We start from the raw sequence: 18,403 nt of genomic DNA, 5'->3' as shown, positions 1-18,403 counted from the left end.
AAGTTGCATTCGTTAATCCCCATTTCCCCCCCTGAATGGAGCAAACTCTTCTGGAAGGAGCCCGTGTAACTAAAACCATTGAAGACAACATCATTTCATATGAAAACTTAACCAACATCTTCATTTTTGGTCGCAAAATGTGCACGTGCTTCAACGAGTTTGCGCCATTGTTGGATGGAAGTGCAAGGTTGCAAGAAGTTATCAGACCATGCATGATCCCAGAAGCCTTTCTGAACTGATAATTAAAATATTTCTTGTTCTCTATCATGTAAATTTATAGCACATTACATACAATTTACAGACTATGTTCATTATTCGCAACAATCTTGTAGAATACTAACAGCTTTATTCCTTTGTTCATTACTCAAATCTGTAGGAAAGTTAATAAGAAACTTGACATGAAGATCACCTCTTGTGTTATTATTTTTCGGATTCGGCATTCCTTGACCTTTAATAACCTTCTCAAAACCAGGGTATATGACAGTATTCTCAAATGACACATTCATGTTTTCACCTCCTAACAAAGGAATTGGTACGGAGCATCCAGAAAGTGCATCTACTAGAGGAATCTTAACACCAATTTCCAAATCATTTCCATCTCTTCTAAACAAAGGATGTTTCTTTTCATCAATCAAAAACACTATATCAGCAGGTAGATAACCAGGTTTCTCATCACCAACTCCCTCAAATGTAATCTTTGTTCCTTTTCTCCATCCTGGTTTCACTTCTATTTTCAAAATCTCTTCCTCTTGGACAATCACCCTGTTGCAAAATTTAGTTAGTAATGTCCTTCTAAGTAGATTTCATCTATATAGGTTAAAAGATTCATTTTGAGGGTCTGCAAGGCGGGTCGCATGCCTTGCACATGTCTCAAATTTTTTCACAATTAAACCGTAGTTAAATAGATATTATAAAATATTTGTCAATGTTAAATCATGGTTTCAGGGTCTCCAAAAACTTAAGACGTCTGTTAACCATTCAAATTATGTTCAAATATACATGACTTTTAGACATTCAAATATATGTTAAAGGAATCGTACCCGGGGGGATGTTTAATAACATCTCTAGTAACTTTAATCTTTTTGACGCATCCAAAGCACAATTCCTCAAGTGAAAATTCAAGTTTTTTCTCAACTTCCGGTGGTTTTCTTCTCGTCGTTGTCTGTGAAAATATGATAGGTGTTGTTGATCTACGGCTAGGATTATTCGAGAGAGAAACTGGATGGATGCGATCGTTTTGTTTGGAACTTCGTGACGTAAAATCATCCTTCGGAGAAGTTGCAGAGTTAGGCAATAACTCAGGTTCAGAAATATCCATTTTGCTATTCCTTCTGCTCATGATCCTTTTGAGAGATGATGTAGCGATTTCGGTTGCACTTTTTCGACTCTCACTTCGCGTTAATGACATCGGTGTTGTGCATCTTCTGCTTCCATGTCTCGATAGAGGCCTTGTTCTTGGATTTGGAGTTTTTGATCTTCTACTTTCACATCTTGCCACTATTTTTGGACTCCAAATATCCGCATCCGCTCTTTTTTTTTCATTGAGATCGAAAAATAAAGCCGATGATGTTGGTTCCTGCATGCATGCACCAAATTATAAGCAAAATTTCGCCATACCAAACGCTTTATGGCACCGCCATCGTGAATTATGAAGAAAAAACTCACAATATTGATTAATATTTATCATTGCGCCGAACTCAAAAACAACCACTGATATCTGCCATGACATCGCCATGGCTGATATTTGATAAGAGTGCATGTTTATGAATTTTTTTCCTTTGAATAAATGATAAACCTTGTTACAATGAAGAATAGGAACATGCATGTTAATGTATGTGTAAAATCTACATATGAATTAAGATTATTACCTCAATTTGTTTCTTCTCATTATGCTTTTTGGATACAAACGTTTTGCAAACCTTGCTAACATCCTTCAAAGATTTAGTTTTTGGAATTTTAAAGAAGTTATGTAAATCCAATGGTGGGGAGCGTGGATGGTGGTCTCCCATTGCATTGGAGAAAGAGGGGGTGCCAATATCAAGACAAGAAAACAAGGATTATGAGAATGTTATAAGAAAGATGAAAGAATGGAACATATCTAGAGAGAGAGACAAAAAAGAGGTTGATGAAAATCAAATTAAGGTGAAGAAACGTTTGATCCTTTGTGTTTTTCATATTATACTATATTTAGTAAACACTACTTTTGTTAAACGAATGAACTTGTAACTACATTTTTTTTTTGTTATGGTTGTTAATAACAAACCCATCATTTTGGTCTTATTTTCTATCGGCATGTAAATCTATATTTTATTGGGCTACATTTTAAGGATAATACTATTATGTGCATTTCTTATATCTATATCTTAAAAAACAATATCAAACTTATATCAATTATATTAAAAAACATTCAAACTTATCAAAATATAATACAGTAACAATTGTTTTAACATCATTAAAAATGTTTCTCCATAACAATTTATTTATTCTCCAAGGATGAGCAATCATATAAGATTGTCCAACAGAAAAACCAACAGTAGCATAATTATAACATAATGTCATGAGAATAATATGAAATCATTCTCTCACTTATTGAAAAACATGCAAACAAGAGAAAAATAAATATTTGGTGGGCCCACATCTCATCCCAATTAGGAAGTTGAAGAGTCTCTTTCCACAGATTGAGTTGGTGGAACAGAAGCAGATGAACAACCATCTTCATGGATTATAATTGCATGAACCTTTCCACGTATCACATATTTGTTGTAGTAAATTCCACAAGCATTGCACAAAGTCTGCACATAAAATTGCAAATCAAAAACAAAATCACAACGCTAGCGAGTACATGTCGTGTCAGACACCAACTCCGACACTAATGTCAGTATCAGTGTCTCTGTGTTTCATAGATTATAACACTAATATAAGATTATCAAACTCAAAGTCTGCAGATAGAGTATTTACCCTTGATCCAATAGGTCCAGAGCGACACATGGGAGTTTTTCTTGCCATACAGTGAAGGTTTGTGCAGAATCTTAATGGATCAGTTGGACGAGCTGGAAGAGGTTGTCCGTGACGACGGTAGCGACGGCGGCCGGGGTCAGTTGGGACTCCATGGTTGGCTATGACACGAAGAGAATCAATAAAATACATTGGTTCAACATGAACATAATGAGAAACTGATCTAGTACCAGAGCCTTGTTCTGCAACCAAAGTTGGAACATCTGCAGCAGCAGCAGCAGCAGCAACTGGATGGACTTGTTTGTTTGCATCACTTATGTTCATCATATCCTGTCCATAAAAGTTAGTATTGAGAAAAACTAAGTCTCATATGTCAATACATATAAAATTTGAAATAAGTCTATAAAAGAGTGATACATATAGGAGGATTTATAAAAATAACCTATATCATGCATGTAAGTTATTTTTAGTTTATTTAACGAGCTTATCATAATATCCTATGAAAACAATTTATAAAGTATAATTTATTCATAAAAATTTGTGTAAACGGAACTGAATCCTATAAAATCGAATCTTAAGTTTAAGCTTGTATCACTTATAAATATGTTTTTAAGCCATATGCTTTCATATGTTAGACTTTTAATACATACTTTCATGGCTAGTACATAATATGTGGTTTGATAGCAGAAATTGTCAAACGGATTTTATATACAATTTTGATCCTATCTTAGAATTTGAATTATGACTAACTTAATCTTATAAAATCAGTGTTTAAAGTGATTATTGCTCCCACTTAAAAATATATTTTTAAATCACATCTCATATTATGTGAGACTCTTAACACACAATGTCACAATCAATACTATTGAGTTTGATGCGTGAATATAAAATAGTGGGTGATCAGATAGCGGAAACCTGATAACATGTGGCTCAATGGATCTTAAATAAACTATGATACCAACTTAGAATTTAAATGACCTAATTCAGCTCATACAAATTCAAGTTGTAAGGTGAAGATTAACCCCGCTTATAAACATATTTTTAAGTGAGGCCATGAGTTATCGTGACATTCAAGTAACGCAACATGCATTTTACTGCACTCCAATATGAATCAAGCAAATCTGCCATGTATTGACAAGCTTTGTTAACACAAAATTTTATGTTTGAACTTGTCAAAGTGACATATTAAAGAGATCCTGTTGTGGATCTGTATAGAAACGAATCTGACATTTTATCATCATCTTGTTTGTGAGCTTGCATGAACTGAACATAGGTGTGTTGACTCCTTTTGCCTCCACCATGTTAATTTTGGCCAACAAGTCTCTCACATAATTCGTTTGAGTTAGAATCATGGAGCCATTTTCCTTATAATGCACTTAAATCCCTAAGAAATATTATGACACACCAAGTTTCTTGAGGGCAAACTTCTTATGAAGTTGATAAATCAGGCTATGCAGTAATGTAGACGATGTTACAGTGAGTAGAATGTCATCAACATACATTAAAGAATAGAGAGTGACATGGTTATGGTTGTAGATGAAAAGTGACTGATCACATCTGCTTGAAACAAAGCCAAATTGGACCAAAGCCTGATAAAGTTTCTCATACCAGGCACAAGGAACCTGCTTCAAGCCACATAAGGCTTTCTTCAGTTTTAAAACCATGGTAAGATCAGAGGAAATAAAACCTGGAGGTTTCTCCATATAAACCTCTTATTATAGCTCTCCAATTAAGAAAGTATTGTTGACATTAATTTGTTTAATTTCCCAGTTGTATGTGACAGCCAAGGTCAATATGATTCTAATTGTTGTTGGTTTAACTACATGGGAGAATGCCTCATGGAAATCAAATTCATGTTGCTGATGGAACCCCTCAGCTACAGGTCTTGCTTTGTTCTTGTTTTGTGTGCCACATGAGTTTTCTTTGACTTTAAATACCCATTTACATCTAATTGGTTTTTAGTGAGCAGGAAGAACATTGAGAACACATGTATCATTCTTCATTAGAAACTCATATATATAGTTTTCATAGCACTGAACCATTCAGGTTAGGTGATATCTTGTTTGCCAAATGTGGGTTTAGAGTGTACCAGAAAAACTTTAGGTTTTGACTTGCCTGCCTTTGCTATTGTGATCATGGGGTGACTGTTGACAACCCAAGGTATTGGATATTCTTAAGTATGGAATGAGGGTGTGAGAGACTTAGAACATCCAACTATATTTTAATTAGGCCGTGAGGGCGACTTAGTAGCCTGAGGTATCTTAGGTAGAAATTTATCCATAGATTCAGAAGATACAGACTGAGAGATTGACACTATAGGAAGATCAAGTGTAGTGTGAGTTTTTTGTAGTGTTTCTGGGACAAAGGTAGACTCATATGTGTTTTCATCAAGTGAAATATGTGTGTTTGGAAACTGGTTACTAAGTGACAATGGACTATGGACATTTTGGGATACACCAGTTGACACATGATGGTCTATGGTGTTAAATGATTTGTCAGTAGGACTTGATGACACCAAATTTGTAACTTGTGTAGGTTGTGTGACAGGTAGAATCAAAATTAAACTATGTTTAGATTGAGTAAACTCATCCTTTGAGTTTGTGGTGTTCCAAGGAAACTCAGTCTCATTGAAAACTACATCTTTAGAGATATAGATTTTACCTTCAAGACTTAGGCAATATGTGCATTTGAAGCTTCTAAATTCCGGCTTGTTATTGTTATAAGGCCTGACATAAAGGAAACATGAGCTGCCAAAAACCTTGAGTAAGGTGTAATCATATTGCTTGTTGTGTAGAGCCACATATAGTGAGTCAAAGTTTTGGGAAGCTATGATCCCAAAATTTGATATAAATTGAGGCATGTGCAAGAAGAGTGAGTCTCATTTCCAAAATTTTTCCATACTTCCTTTCCATAATGCCATTTTGATGAGATGTGTGAGGACATGTCAGTTTGTGTATGATGCCTTGTTCATTAAGAAACTTGGTGAATGACATGAATTCACCACCATAGTTAGATTGAACTGCTTTAATTTTGGTGTTGAATTGTGCCATGACATGATTATGAAACATCTTGAAAGCAATTAATGCATCACTTTTGTTCTTGAGCATATAGATCCACGTGTACATGGAGAAAGTATTTACAAATGCAATGTAATAGGAATAACCACTATTGGATGGTGTAGGAGATATCCCCCATAGGTCAATATGTACAAATTCAAATAAAGTGGTTTACTTAGTATTGTACAAAGGGGCATATAATCTATGAGATTTACGAAGACAACAAGAATTGCAAAAAGTTTGTGGCTTTTTATTAATGTTGCAGGAAATTTTACACAACCGTAGGACTTTATGTATAACTTTAGAATTGACATGACCTAATCCAAAATTACAAATAGAAATTTTATTTGCATGTAAAGAATCATAATTTGACACTATATTATTGTGTACTTCAAGACCTAAGCTAGACGACTTGTGATCTAAGAAATGTCTTGAAGTTCCCAATAGCAAGTTATTGAAGTTGTTATTATGGAACTTGTTTAGATCTAAAAAACCTTCAATAAGAATTTGTTTAGATCCTTGAGATTTGATAAAGAAGTTGTTATTATGGAACTCAAAGTAGACTTGATTGTCCTTAGCTATCTTAGAAATTGAAATGAGATTTCTGGTTATATTTGGTACTTATAACACATTATATAACCTAAGTATGTAATTAGACACAAAATTTGAATGCGTTTGTGAATGAACAATGGTTTTAACAATTAAACTATGCCCAATTCCTACCACCACTTTATTAGGACCCGCATATGACTCTATAACATGAAGTTGGATTAAATGTGATATGATGTGAGACACATGGGTCTACAAACCATGCTTGTGAATAAATGTTTGGTGGAATGTGCAATTGGTCTTGATTTGCAAGATATGTTATGGTTTTGATGATTGGGAATGATTCTTGTGTGGCACTGATTCATAATATTCATCAAACTTGTGCCACCACTCAATCAATGAGTGACCATATTTGTTGTAGAGTTGATGCCCAACCACGAGCATGATGATAGAAACCATATGCATTAGCACCTCTACCAGTATTAGCTCCTTGAACTATGTTAGTTGTGGCACTTGGTGATGCTAATTCTTGTTTGAACATATTCAATTGAACCTCTTGTATATACAATAATACTTCAATATCGTATATGTCAAATGGTTCAGTTTTGCTATATGCCATCAGGATGAAAGAGTTATACTCCTATGGTAAACCTTGTAGTATAACATCAACCTGATGACGTTTAAATATTTAATCACCAATGACACAAATCTATAACACATATACTGAGATGGATCTAGTTTCCTTCTTGCCTGTTTTCAAATATGAGCAATGCTGATGCACTCTTGCCTTCATTTGTGAATTAAAATGTTTGTGGACTTTGTCCCACACTTCATGGGCATGTTTTCACGCAAGAACTCTTGGAAGAACTGACTCAGAAATGGCGGAGAGTAGCCATGTCAACAAGACTTAATCTTTCACCATCCAAGTTTCATACTCTTCAGATATAACATTTGCGCTACAATCTTATTCATTCTTGAACATTGGTGGAATATAAGGGCTAACTACCACTTTGTGGAGCCTGTGAGAGAGTATCACCCCCTCTACCTGCTGATTCTATAGAAGAAAATTGGATTCTTGAAGCTTGATTGATAACATCCGTTCAAAAGTGTTTGTTGAACTGGAGAATCCAACAACACTAGAAACACTTTGAGACTTTTGAACTTGTGGTTCCACTTCAGAGATGAGTTAATATATGCTATGGAAGCTTCTTTGTAGTTTGAGTTGCTCTGCAACTACTTGAACAAGAATCAATTCTTCTTTGAAGTGACTTGTTCTCAACATCAAGTTGAAGACACGACAATGATGATGATGATGCAATAGAATTATCGACCCCCTTAAGCGTATGATATCATGTATTAACTATGCATGTTCACGATAGAGAGAGTGAAGATATGATGAAGAAGAAGAAGAGGGAGAGCGAATAGTTAATCATGCAAGATATTCTTGCATGTGTGAGAATTGTATTCACCATCATAACTTCCTTACATCAATGCATAACATATATAATAAAGCTTACATGATTGTTAAACACCCTAACTAACTTCATCCAAGATGTAACAACCATAACTAACTTTTTAAACTAACTCACTAATTCTATCTCTAATAACTTATAAATATATTTACAAATATATTTTCAGAACATATCTTTTCTAACGCAAGACTCTTAACACTCTAAATAAGTTGTTTATCAAAATAAGACATGATTTTTCAAAGATTAGATTTTATCCAATGAGCCACCACCACTTATACCAATACAACTAACTAATAATAATATGGATTTAAGAAAGAAAACTTAAATCACATATTAAATAGAGAAAAGACCTAAAACGAATTTATAAGATAGTCACACAATTTATTTTAGAAGCCAATTTTATATAAATGAATCAATGCAAATATAAAAACCTAATAAGTAGAGTTTCTTTACAAGGATAGTGACATGCCAACTTTTACTTAACTTTTAGATGGTATAAAGTACATATTAACTTGCTACATGTATTAGTAGATGAATACTTACTTGAGTGCCATTTTGAGAAACCAATGGAGTAGTAGTATTGTTCTGTCTCGAGTAGTTTTCAGGATACCACTTAAACTTCACCTCTTTCAATGGAAGGTTTAGGTCTATGTCACAATCCATTTTCTTTCCAAAGTAGTCACCCATGGATATAATTCCTACAAACCTCAATTCAATTTCCACAGAGAAATGTCAATTAGAATAATAATCGACAATTACAATAAAAATATTAATAGTAATTAGAAAATTAAGATGTTATAGTGTAATCTAGTCTTCAATACTTCTATTCTATGTGGTCAATGAATGCGAATTTTTGATATTTCACTCTTTAAATTATGAGAATTAAAAATCAACTATATTATTGTCAAATAAAAAATCAATAAGATGAATTAGTCGCAATAACTCAAAAAATAATTTAAATAAAATTTTAGAAGAGTCGACAAGGTTGTAAAAAAAAGGTTGGTCCCGTCGTTATAAACACACAGTCAGACATATATAAAAATATTGATCTATGCATAAAAAAAATATACGAAACAAGTTGCACAAATTATGCGTCGATGACCAAAATCATCGCGATTAAACTATAAAGAACACAATTAACAATTCAACACTTGATGATCAATTAATAATTTATCAATACAACATAAACATGTATAAGAGAGTGATCGATAATGATTTATGTGTCAAACTCACACAAAGATTTTCGAATCCATCGATAATTATTTATGTGTCAAACTCACACAAAGATCTTCTAATCATGCAAAGATCTTCAAGATAAAAAACACTATCTATTTTATATCAAAATATAAAAGACAATTAACACTACAATCTCATTATCAACCCACATAAAATTGAGTCGCATAAAAATCAAGATTTAAAAAAAAAACTTACACTAGATTGCGAACTAATCCCTTTCTTAACTAGATGAATGCGATTGTATTTGAGATTGAAAAAACTTATATATGAAGAGATGTGACAAAATAAACCACCACAAATGGAAAATTTGGGTTTAGACGGTAATAAAATCCATTATCATTAAAATAAAGACTCAAAATGTAATAAAAAATAATAAAGATCCAAATCTATCTTTACATATTTCTTGATTTTTCTCACTATATTTTTATTTAATATATGTATCACATAATTTCACTTATAAGTTTATTGATATAAAAATTAAGAATTTTTACCAATAGTTAATATCTATAAAATTCAAATTGACTTACATCGATACAGTGAACAAAATCTATGGGAAATCAAAATCAAAATTATTTTTTAAATAATACAAATTTAAACTATTAAATATAATTAAAACATCTTTATCTTAACGTCCATAAAATAATGGATTTTTGATTTTTCACGTTTTATTGAAACAATAGAAGAAAGGATGGGATCAAATTTTCAGTCAAACAAAAATGATAAATTTAGTTTATTTTAAATAATTAATTATTACAGATATATTTAAGTACTAGTATTTTATAAATAAGTTAACTTATTGTATATATTCGTGCACGGAACAGAATGAATAATTGTTAAACTATTTATGTATAAGATGAATATGTTGACTTTAGAGGTTTTTATGAAAAGTTTAATTTCTATAAGAGAATGGTAATAAAATTATGTAAAATATATTTTTAATCTATGTTTTTGTTCTTAAATTCTATATTTTTTTGTTTTTTTTTAAATTTTGTATTCGCGACAATAATGATTAAAATATAAAATTATTTTGTAATATAGTTTATTATTTAATAATAATTTAGATAATAAATTAATAATTTTAATTAATTTATTTAGAAATATATTTAAAAATGAATTAATACAAAATTAAAAAAATAAATTTATTGAGCTTAAGGCATGTAATTGGTGAATTTTTTTTTTAAATATCCAAAATTTTAAAAAAAATTTCAAAATTAACCATTTTTTCAAAAAAATTACACAAATGGGCAAAATTTGCCCTAATTGTGTACATAGGCGCCACCCTAGTTGGCGCCTACCCTTAATGGGTAGGGCAAGTCGCCACTAGGGGTGGCGCCTATGCCCAATCCTTTTTTTTTTTTTTTTTTTTTTTTTTTTTTTTTTTAAATGTTTTATTATTTTTTTTTTTAATTTTTTTTTTTAAATATTAGATATTTGATAAATATATTTTTTTTTATAAATTATATTAATTTATATTAACACTTATATATAAATAAAATTATTACAAGATATATATATATTAATTTATATATATATTAATTTATATATATATATATATATATATATATATATATATATTAATTTAATTTATAAACAATTAATATTATACACATTTAATTAATATATATAAATATTTATTTACAAGATATATATATATATATATATATATATATATATATATATATATATATATATATATTAATTTATATATATATTAATTTAATTTATAAGTAAATAATATTATTTATAAATTTTTGGGAGAATTAGGGTTAGGTAGACTGGTGTACAACCCAGATCTTTTCCTATAAATAAAGTGTTATTTCCTTGCATTTTCTTCACCACTGTTTCCTACCACCTTCTGTATCAAGTTGAGTTCATGGCATCCCCAAGACCGTCGTCATGGCAGCGAACATCATCAAGGCGCCCGGATCCTGAACCAGTAATCTTAAAAAGGGATGGGCATGTTATTTTCTCGCCTTTGAAACCCCCAATGGAGATGAAATTTTGGAACATCCGTTCGTTGGACCAACTAAAAAGGTCCTTGATGTCTTGGTTAGAGGGAGATTACCAACCTGGTGAAGTCATCAGAAGGATTCAGAGGCTTAGAACAAGGTTCTCATTTGAAACTGGAGAAACGATACGCTGGTGGGTTGAAGTTGAAAGCGACATTGATTGCATCCAAATGATGCATGGATCAGACGACATAGTGTTAACTGTTGTAATTTCTTAGATTTTAATGGTTGTTTGGTACACAGATTTATGAAAGTGAAAACTAAGTTGTGGAACTAGATCCACGATATGGACATTTGTTCTTATTATGCCCTAGTTGTCTACATATGCTACACTTCCTCTGCATTTTCTCTGCGACGTCCATTTCAGTTCTAATGCGCCTGCTATTTGGGCGACCACTTTTATTCCGCCGCATCGATTCGTTGTGCCAAACAATTTCCCCGCCAGACTCTGGCCAATACGCCTCCAATGCTACCACCGGAAAGGGATTGTCGTATACATTGAGCAATGTTGCAACTTTGTAGATTGGAGACACTAGCGATAATGCATCGAAGTGGCTGTGTGAACACGCTGCAATGACATGGGAACAAGGCATACGATACGCCTGAAATTGACCACAGTCGCACCAACGGTCTGGTATTAGGACCCTATACTCTTGTCTGGGCAGCCCTTGGTTGTGGTCAATTGTTTCCTTGACACTGAAAGTGTGGCCATGGCGGTCGAATTCCGTAACCCGATGGCTGCTGGCTTTGGCAGATTCCTGCCTCATAAACTTCATGCAGGCATCACTATATACCTGACTCGTCTGCAACACTTCATTCCAGCGCCTGCCTCTTGTTACGAACAACGTTGCCATCCGAAAATACGTCGCACTCACCAATGCGGTTACCGGGAGGTTACGTATGCCCTTAAACACGCCGTTCATTGATTCCACAAGATTTGTTGTCATGTGGCCCCACCTCACCCCATCGTCATATGATCTAGTCCACTTCGCTCGGTCGATATTATCGATCCACCTCCCTGCATCAGAATTTGCCAACACTATTTCCCGGCGATAGTATTGGAATCCAGGTTGGTTTAAGGCATACCCCGCGTTTATCAAATGTTGCTTCAAGAAGTTATCCTTGAACTCCCGCATAAAATTTTGGGCAATATGCCTGATGCAGTAAACATGGGTAGACGGGGGGTCATGCCAGCCATTTGCTGGATTATTGTATGCACTGTCTATTGAGGCGTGCCTGTCAGAAATAACGCAGATGCCAGCTTGTAGAGTCACGTGCGTTCGAAGATTCTTAAGGAAGAAACTCCATGCAGCAGCCGTTTCTCCTTCCACCAATGCAAAGGCTATTGGGAAAATATTTGAATTGCCATCTTGTGCGACCGCCATCAGTAACGATCCTTTGTATTTCCCATACAGCCAAGTTCCATCGACTTGGACAAGTGGTTTGCAGAATGTGAACCCGATGATGCATGGACGGAATGCCCAGAAAAGTCTGTGGAAAATTCCATTACCTTCTAGACGAGTTCCGTCAGGGGATTGTGCAGGCAAGGTCTCCATTATAGTAACCGTCCCAGGTGAATACAATCGTAGTGCAGCCAGGTAGCGTGGTAGTTGTTTGTATGATTCCTCCCAGTTACCGTACACCAGTTCAATTGCCTTGGTTTTCGCTAACCAAGCCTTTCTGTATGACGGTGTATATTTGAAAACAGCCACACAATGGGAGATAATTGTTTTGACCTTCAGTGACGGGTCAGCCTCAACTAGAGGTAATATGGAATGGCAGATCATGTCATGGCTAAGTTTGCGATGATCCTGTGCCATGTTGGTGTTGACGCAAATGTGAGCTTGAGATATGGACCCTATCACCCACGCATTATGCTTCTTCTTGTACGATGCCATCAACCTATATCCACACTCCGGATTTTTGCATACAATAACGTATCTTTCCGGATTTGATTTGATAACATCGAAGTCAACACAATTTTTCAAGTGCCAGTTCTTTATTGCTAACAGACACTCTTCCTTGGTCCGAAATTGGTCACCCTTCTTTAAGTCCTCATCAGACCTCATATATGGGTTGTAGAACATATCTGATGAGGGCTCATCCTCGCCCAAGTTAAGTGTTGTGAAGTGCGCAGGAGGTGAGTAGCGTTGCGCTATAGGTATTTGAGGTTGGTCTTCGTCTTCAGAATGACGGTTCACCAAGTCATCAACCACGTCTTCAGCATCATCAACCACATCGTCTTCAACGTGGTGCTCAGCATCTTGTTCGTCATCAATCACAGGATCAATAACCTGTGATTGAATATTCTGAGTTGGTTGAGGTTGTTCCAACACAATGTACAACACTATGTATTCGTAACCAGAGTACTCATGGTTACGAAGCATGTATTGTGTCTCCATGTCATTTTGAATCAATGACTTATAAAACTTGACAGAGTTGTTTTCTGAAAAAAAAGGTTGTTGATAAAAAATTTGGGACACGGGTTGTCTTAGTTTGGACTCAATCTTCCTTTTCAGATAAGAGAAGTCAGCTCCTCTATTTAGACAAAACCGAGTGCATTCGGTGTTTCTAAATAGGAAGCCAGACATATCACATTCATAAGTCTCACCGTTGACGTGAGCTTTGACTTTGTATTGTGAAGAAGATGACATGTTTTGTGAAGACATTGTGAAGGTTTTGTGAAGGTTTTGTGAAGGTTTTGTGAAGGTTTTGTGAAGATATTGTCAAGGTTTTGTGAAGATTGGTGTGAAGATATTGTGAATACCTTTGCGAAAATGTGTGTGAATATTTATACTGCAAGAATCTTACTGAAGATTGCTGTGAAGATATGTGTGTGAAGATTGCTGTGAAGATATGTGTGTGACACGTGGAAGGCATGCATGGGAATCTTGCAGAATAGGTGCAGACTAGGTGGTAGTGTTGGCATGCATTGGTGCAGACTAGGTGGTAGTGTTGGCATGCATTGGTGCAGACTAGGTGGTAGTGTTGGCATGCATTGGTGCAGACTAGGTGGGAGTTGTCTTGTCTTGGGGAAGACTTGGTGGAATCTGATGATGCAAAGGTGTGACACGTGGAAGGCATGCATGGGAATCTTGCAGAATAGGTGCAGACTAGGTGGTAGTGTTGGCATGCATTGGTGCAGACTAGGTGGTAGTGTTGGCATGCATTGGTGCAGACTAGGTGGGACTTGTCTTGTCTTGGGGAAGACTTGGTGGATTCTGATGACAAAAAAAATGTGACAAGTGTGAGGCATGCGTGGGAATCTTATTTAAAATAAATAATTAAGCGTAAATAAGATTGAATATTATTTTAAACACATAATCACTATTTTACTTTATTTGTAAGAAACTACTAACACGATTTTAAGAATCTCTTTATCAGTGAGGGGAGTTTAATCCCTCCATATATTTATCCAACATTTTTAATTTACCACCCCCTTGACACGTGTAAGGCATGCGTGGGAATCTCTGAGACTTGGTGGTGAAGACTTGATGGGCAACAAGCATGCATGGGAATCTCTGAGACTAAGTTCAGGCTAGGTGGATAGGTTGGCATGCATTAGTACAGACTAGGTGGGAGTGTTGCATTCAAGGGTGTGACACGTGTAAGGCATGCGTGGGAATCTCTGAGACTTGGTGGTGAAGACTTGATGGGCAACAGGCATGCATGGGAATCTCTGAGACTAAGTTCAGGCTAGGTGGATAGGTTGGCATGCATTAGTACAGACTAGGTGGGAGTATTGCATTCAAGGGTGTGACACGTGTAAGGCATGCGTGGGAATCTCTGAGACTTGGTGGTGAAGACTTGGTGGTCAAGTTTTACCATGCATGCCTGTTCCCCATCAAGTCTTCACCACCAAGTCTCAGAGATTCCCACGCATGCCTTACACGTGTCACACCCTTGAATGCAACACTCCCACCTAGTCTGTACTAATGCATGCCAACCTATCCACCTAGCCTGAGCTTAGTCTCAGAGATTCCCATGCAGGTGTTTTGGACTTTTTGTACTTTTATAACACATATACGCCAATTAGTATGGCGTAACTAAATGAAGTATTCAATTTAAAGTTGTAATAAAACATAAAATAATTTAATTACAATATAATTATTTGTTTTTCTTTTTGATAAATATTTGAAAGTGCACGCGTACACCACAATAATGAATATTTGAAAGTCAAATTTCAACCGTTAAATAAATTTTTGGGGGATATCAAAGCTAAAATTGGATTCTACTATCTCTGTGACACTTAACTTCTCATCTGACCTGTACAGTGTGACACCTATTCTGCAAGATTCCCACGCATGCCTCACACTTGTCACGTTTCTGCATCATCAGATTCCACCAAGTCTTCCCCAAGACATGACCACTCCCACCTAGTCTGCACCTATGCATGCCAACACTGCCACGTAGTCTGCACCTATTCTGCAAGATTCCCACGCATGCCTCACACTTGTCACGTTTCTGCATCATCAGATTCCACCAAGTCTTCCCCAAGACATGACAACTCCCACCTAGTCTGCACCTATGCATGCCAACACTGCCACGTAGTCTGCACCTATTCTGCAAGATTCCCACGCATGCCTCACACTTGTCACGTTTCTGCATCATCAGATTCCACCAATGCATGCCAACACTACCACGCATGCCTTAAACTTGTCACATTTTTGCATATTCAGTTTACTTGAAAAAGAGTATAAATAGAGGGTCATTCTTGCAAGTTTTCATCTACCACTAACACTTTTATTCAGAGAACTCAGGCGAAACTTCTCATCCACCAAGCTTCTTCCTACATTGCAGTCATGTCGCTTCTTACCATGGGCCAAGAACACAGAGGAACTAGGGCAAACATTGCCTCATTTGTAAGTTCTTCTTGAACATTGCCTCTTTCGTATGTTTGTAATTAGTTTTTTAAAAGTCCAATATAATAATTTTTTATATTGTTTGTTTTTAAAGGATCCCAAGAAATTTCGTCAACGTTCACACCCAATGCCTTATCCAGACCCATGGTGCGTACCTTACATAGAGCGTGCGGGTTTCGGTCATGTAATGCATGTCGTAAATGCCACCATTGATGCCAAATTCATTTTGGCTCTGTGTGAACGTTGGAGACCTGAGACACACACCTTTCACCTACCAACTGGTGAATGTACCGTCACATTAGAGGACGTGTACATGCTTTTAGGTCTTAGAATAGATGGTAAGCCTGTCACCGGAAATGTTCAACAGCCTAACCAAATATGTGTTCAAATGTTGGGGGTAGATCTGGTCGAGGGTGAGGGGTCTGCCAAAGCAAGGGGTCAGGGTATTAAATTATCTAGCCTACAATTGTACCACGACTCCATAACTTTGACTGAGGAATCCTCCGAACAAGAAAAAGTCATAAAAACCCGGGTTTACATTATGCTATTGTTTGGGAACTTGCTATTTCCCGAAGGGACGGGAAATAGCATAAATTTTATGTACTTGAGTTTGCTCGGGGACATTGATAGAATAAGCACATATAGTTGGGGTTCTGCAGTGTTAGCATTCCTATATAGCTCTTTGTGTAAAAATGCACAAAATGAGCACTGTACATTTTCCGGATGTGCTTTTTTGCTTCAAACATGGGGGTGGTGGAGATTGCCGAGGCTAGCCCCAGAAAATCCTAATGACTACTCCTTCCCCTACGCAACTAGGTAAATTTATGATCTTATTTCATTTTGTATATATTTATTCTATACGTATTTGTAACTAATATTATTTATCTTTTTTTGTTTAGGTTCATTACAACCGGTCTGGATTACAGTCTTACCCCCAAAAATAAAATTATATTTTATCGTCAACTGTTGGATCGTCTCCGAGCACAGGATGTATTACCACTAAATCACTCAACTTCTAACTGATTTTTTAATGTCATGCATTCTCGATAAATAACATATTTACTTTTTTCTTTGCAGTTTATTTGGAGGCCATATTTGGGATTGGAACATCAACCCAACCCCGAAGATGCAGCTGTTTGGACAGCAAAAACGGCCATAATGCGGTTCACCACTGTGGAGATGCACCAAAGTGACCGTGTCAAGCTTCAATTCGGAATGCATCAAGACATCCCAGGCCCCACAATGTCCATGGAACCTTGGCATCTAAAAAAAGTCAGCCACCAGTGGTATGCCCAAAATTGGAAGGAATTTGCTAAGGACTTTCGAAAAATGTGGAAAGACCGTGCCCACTATGTTCTACAATTTCCGGTGGCGCCCAACGAAATGAAGCCGACAAGGGAATATGTGGAATGGTATAGAGCAAATACCAATCCAGAAATGATTGTGTCTGACCCGTTCTATTTGGACGATCCCCGGATGCAACAGCCATATTTCCAACAACAACAACCACCACAGTATTCCCAACAACAACAACCACCACCTTATTACCAACAACAACCACCACAACCATTTTACCAACAACAACCACCACCTCCTTATTACCAACAACAACCACCACCACCATATTACCAACAACAACAACCACAACACATGTCCACCCCCCAACCAAATCAACAATACATACCACAAACTCAATCCCAATACCATGAAGACTACCAACAACAAACTCAACATTCCCACCACCATCAACAGTCCCAACACCTACCACAATATCAATCCCCATACTTCCACCAATCCCAACACTTCCAACACGACAATTTCCCAAGCTCTTCCAGTCCTCCACCTAGCCCCGACACGGGTATACAAGAGGACTACCAACAGGACTACTACACACCACAACAAACATTGCACTTTGGCCAACCCGATTCAACCCTAAACTACCAAAGACCACAATTCGAGGGCGCACCCAGCAGTAGTCAGTTTGTCCCACCGAGACAAAGCTTCGAGGGCGCAGAGGGGACCCGTCTTTCCTACAGCACTGAAGGGACTTCCACCGAACCACAACGGCAAGCGGCAAGGGGGCGCGTTAGGGCAAGGGGTGGTAATAGGGAAGCACCACCACCACGTGAACCGTCTAGGCGAGTAACTAGACCTCCCCCGTGCGGATCGTACAAGGGACCGCATCATATGTGATTAATCATATCTTTGTAATATTTGCCTTGTCTATTATTTAAATAAAAATATTTTCTGTTTATTATCTTTAT

At 36.1% G+C, this 18,403-nt stretch overlaps 2 protein-coding genes across 3 annotated transcripts; both read right to left on the bottom strand.

The window, feature by feature from the left end:
* Positions 1 to 311: 311 nt before the first annotated feature.
* Positions 312 to 2,009, bottom strand: LOC127115323 (uncharacterized). The gene is made up of 3 exons (XM_051046901.1): positions 1,869 to 2,009; positions 1,041 to 1,576; positions 312 to 762 (listed from the first exon to the last, which is right to left on the bottom strand). The coding sequence occupies exons 1-3, from the start codon at positions 2,007 to 2,009 to the stop codon at positions 312 to 314; spliced, it is 1,128 nt and encodes a 375-aa protein (XP_050902858.1).
* Positions 2,010 to 2,500: 491 nt separating this feature from the next.
* Positions 2,501 to 9,607, bottom strand: LOC127115930 (protein GAT2). 2 transcript variants are annotated; one of them, XM_051047344.1, is made up of 5 exons: positions 9,464 to 9,607; positions 8,576 to 8,730; positions 3,186 to 3,285; positions 2,959 to 3,116; positions 2,502 to 2,792 (listed from the first exon to the last, which is right to left on the bottom strand). In XM_051047344.1, the coding sequence occupies exons 2-5, from the start codon at positions 8,717 to 8,719 to the stop codon at positions 2,649 to 2,651; spliced, it is 546 nt and encodes a 181-aa protein (XP_050903301.1). In that variant the 5' UTR covers positions 8,720 to 8,730; positions 9,464 to 9,607; the 3' UTR covers positions 2,502 to 2,648. The 2 variants fall into 2 exon arrangements, with proteins under 2 accessions (XP_050903300.1, XP_050903301.1); XM_051047343.1 differs by having other exon boundaries at positions 2,501 to 2,792; positions 2,959 to 3,285.
* Between the last annotated feature and the right edge of the window lie 8,796 nt (positions 9,608 to 18,403).

Source organism: Lathyrus oleraceus, chromosome 1 (genome assembly GCF_024323335.1).
Source record: "Lathyrus oleraceus cultivar Zhongwan6 chromosome 1, CAAS_Psat_ZW6_1.0, whole genome shotgun sequence".
Classification (NCBI taxonomy): domain Eukaryota; kingdom Viridiplantae; phylum Streptophyta; class Magnoliopsida; order Fabales; family Fabaceae; genus Lathyrus; species Lathyrus oleraceus.
The sequence above is the reverse complement of the archived record's forward strand: the minus strand, read 5'-3'. Positions and strand labels throughout refer to the sequence as shown.

Bases quoted from the DNA above. Each gene is read 5' to 3' on its own strand.
- LOC127115930 (XM_051047343.1), bottom strand. From the start codon at position 8,719: ATGGGTGACTACTTTGGAAAGAAAATGGATTGTGACATAGACCTAAAC. The intron at 3,286-8,575 runs GTAAGTATTCAT...TTTTATGGACAG, and splicing joins TTTCTCAAAATGGCACTCAA to GATATGATGAACATAAGTGA. The intron at 2,793-2,958 runs GTAAATACTCTA...TTTTATGTGCAG, and splicing joins CTGGACCTATTGGATCAAGG to ACTTTGTGCAATGCTTGTGG.
- LOC127115323 (XM_051046901.1), bottom strand. From the start codon at position 2,009: ATGGGAGACCACCATCCACGCTCCCCACCATTGGATTTACATAACTTC. The intron at 1,577-1,868 runs GTAATAATCTTA...GCATGCATGCAG, and splicing joins ATGAGAAGAAACAAATTGAG to GAACCAACATCATCGGCTTT. The intron at 763-1,040 runs GTACGATTCCTT...ATTTTGCAACAG, and splicing joins GTTATTAAACATCCCCCCGG to GGTGATTGTCCAAGAGGAAG.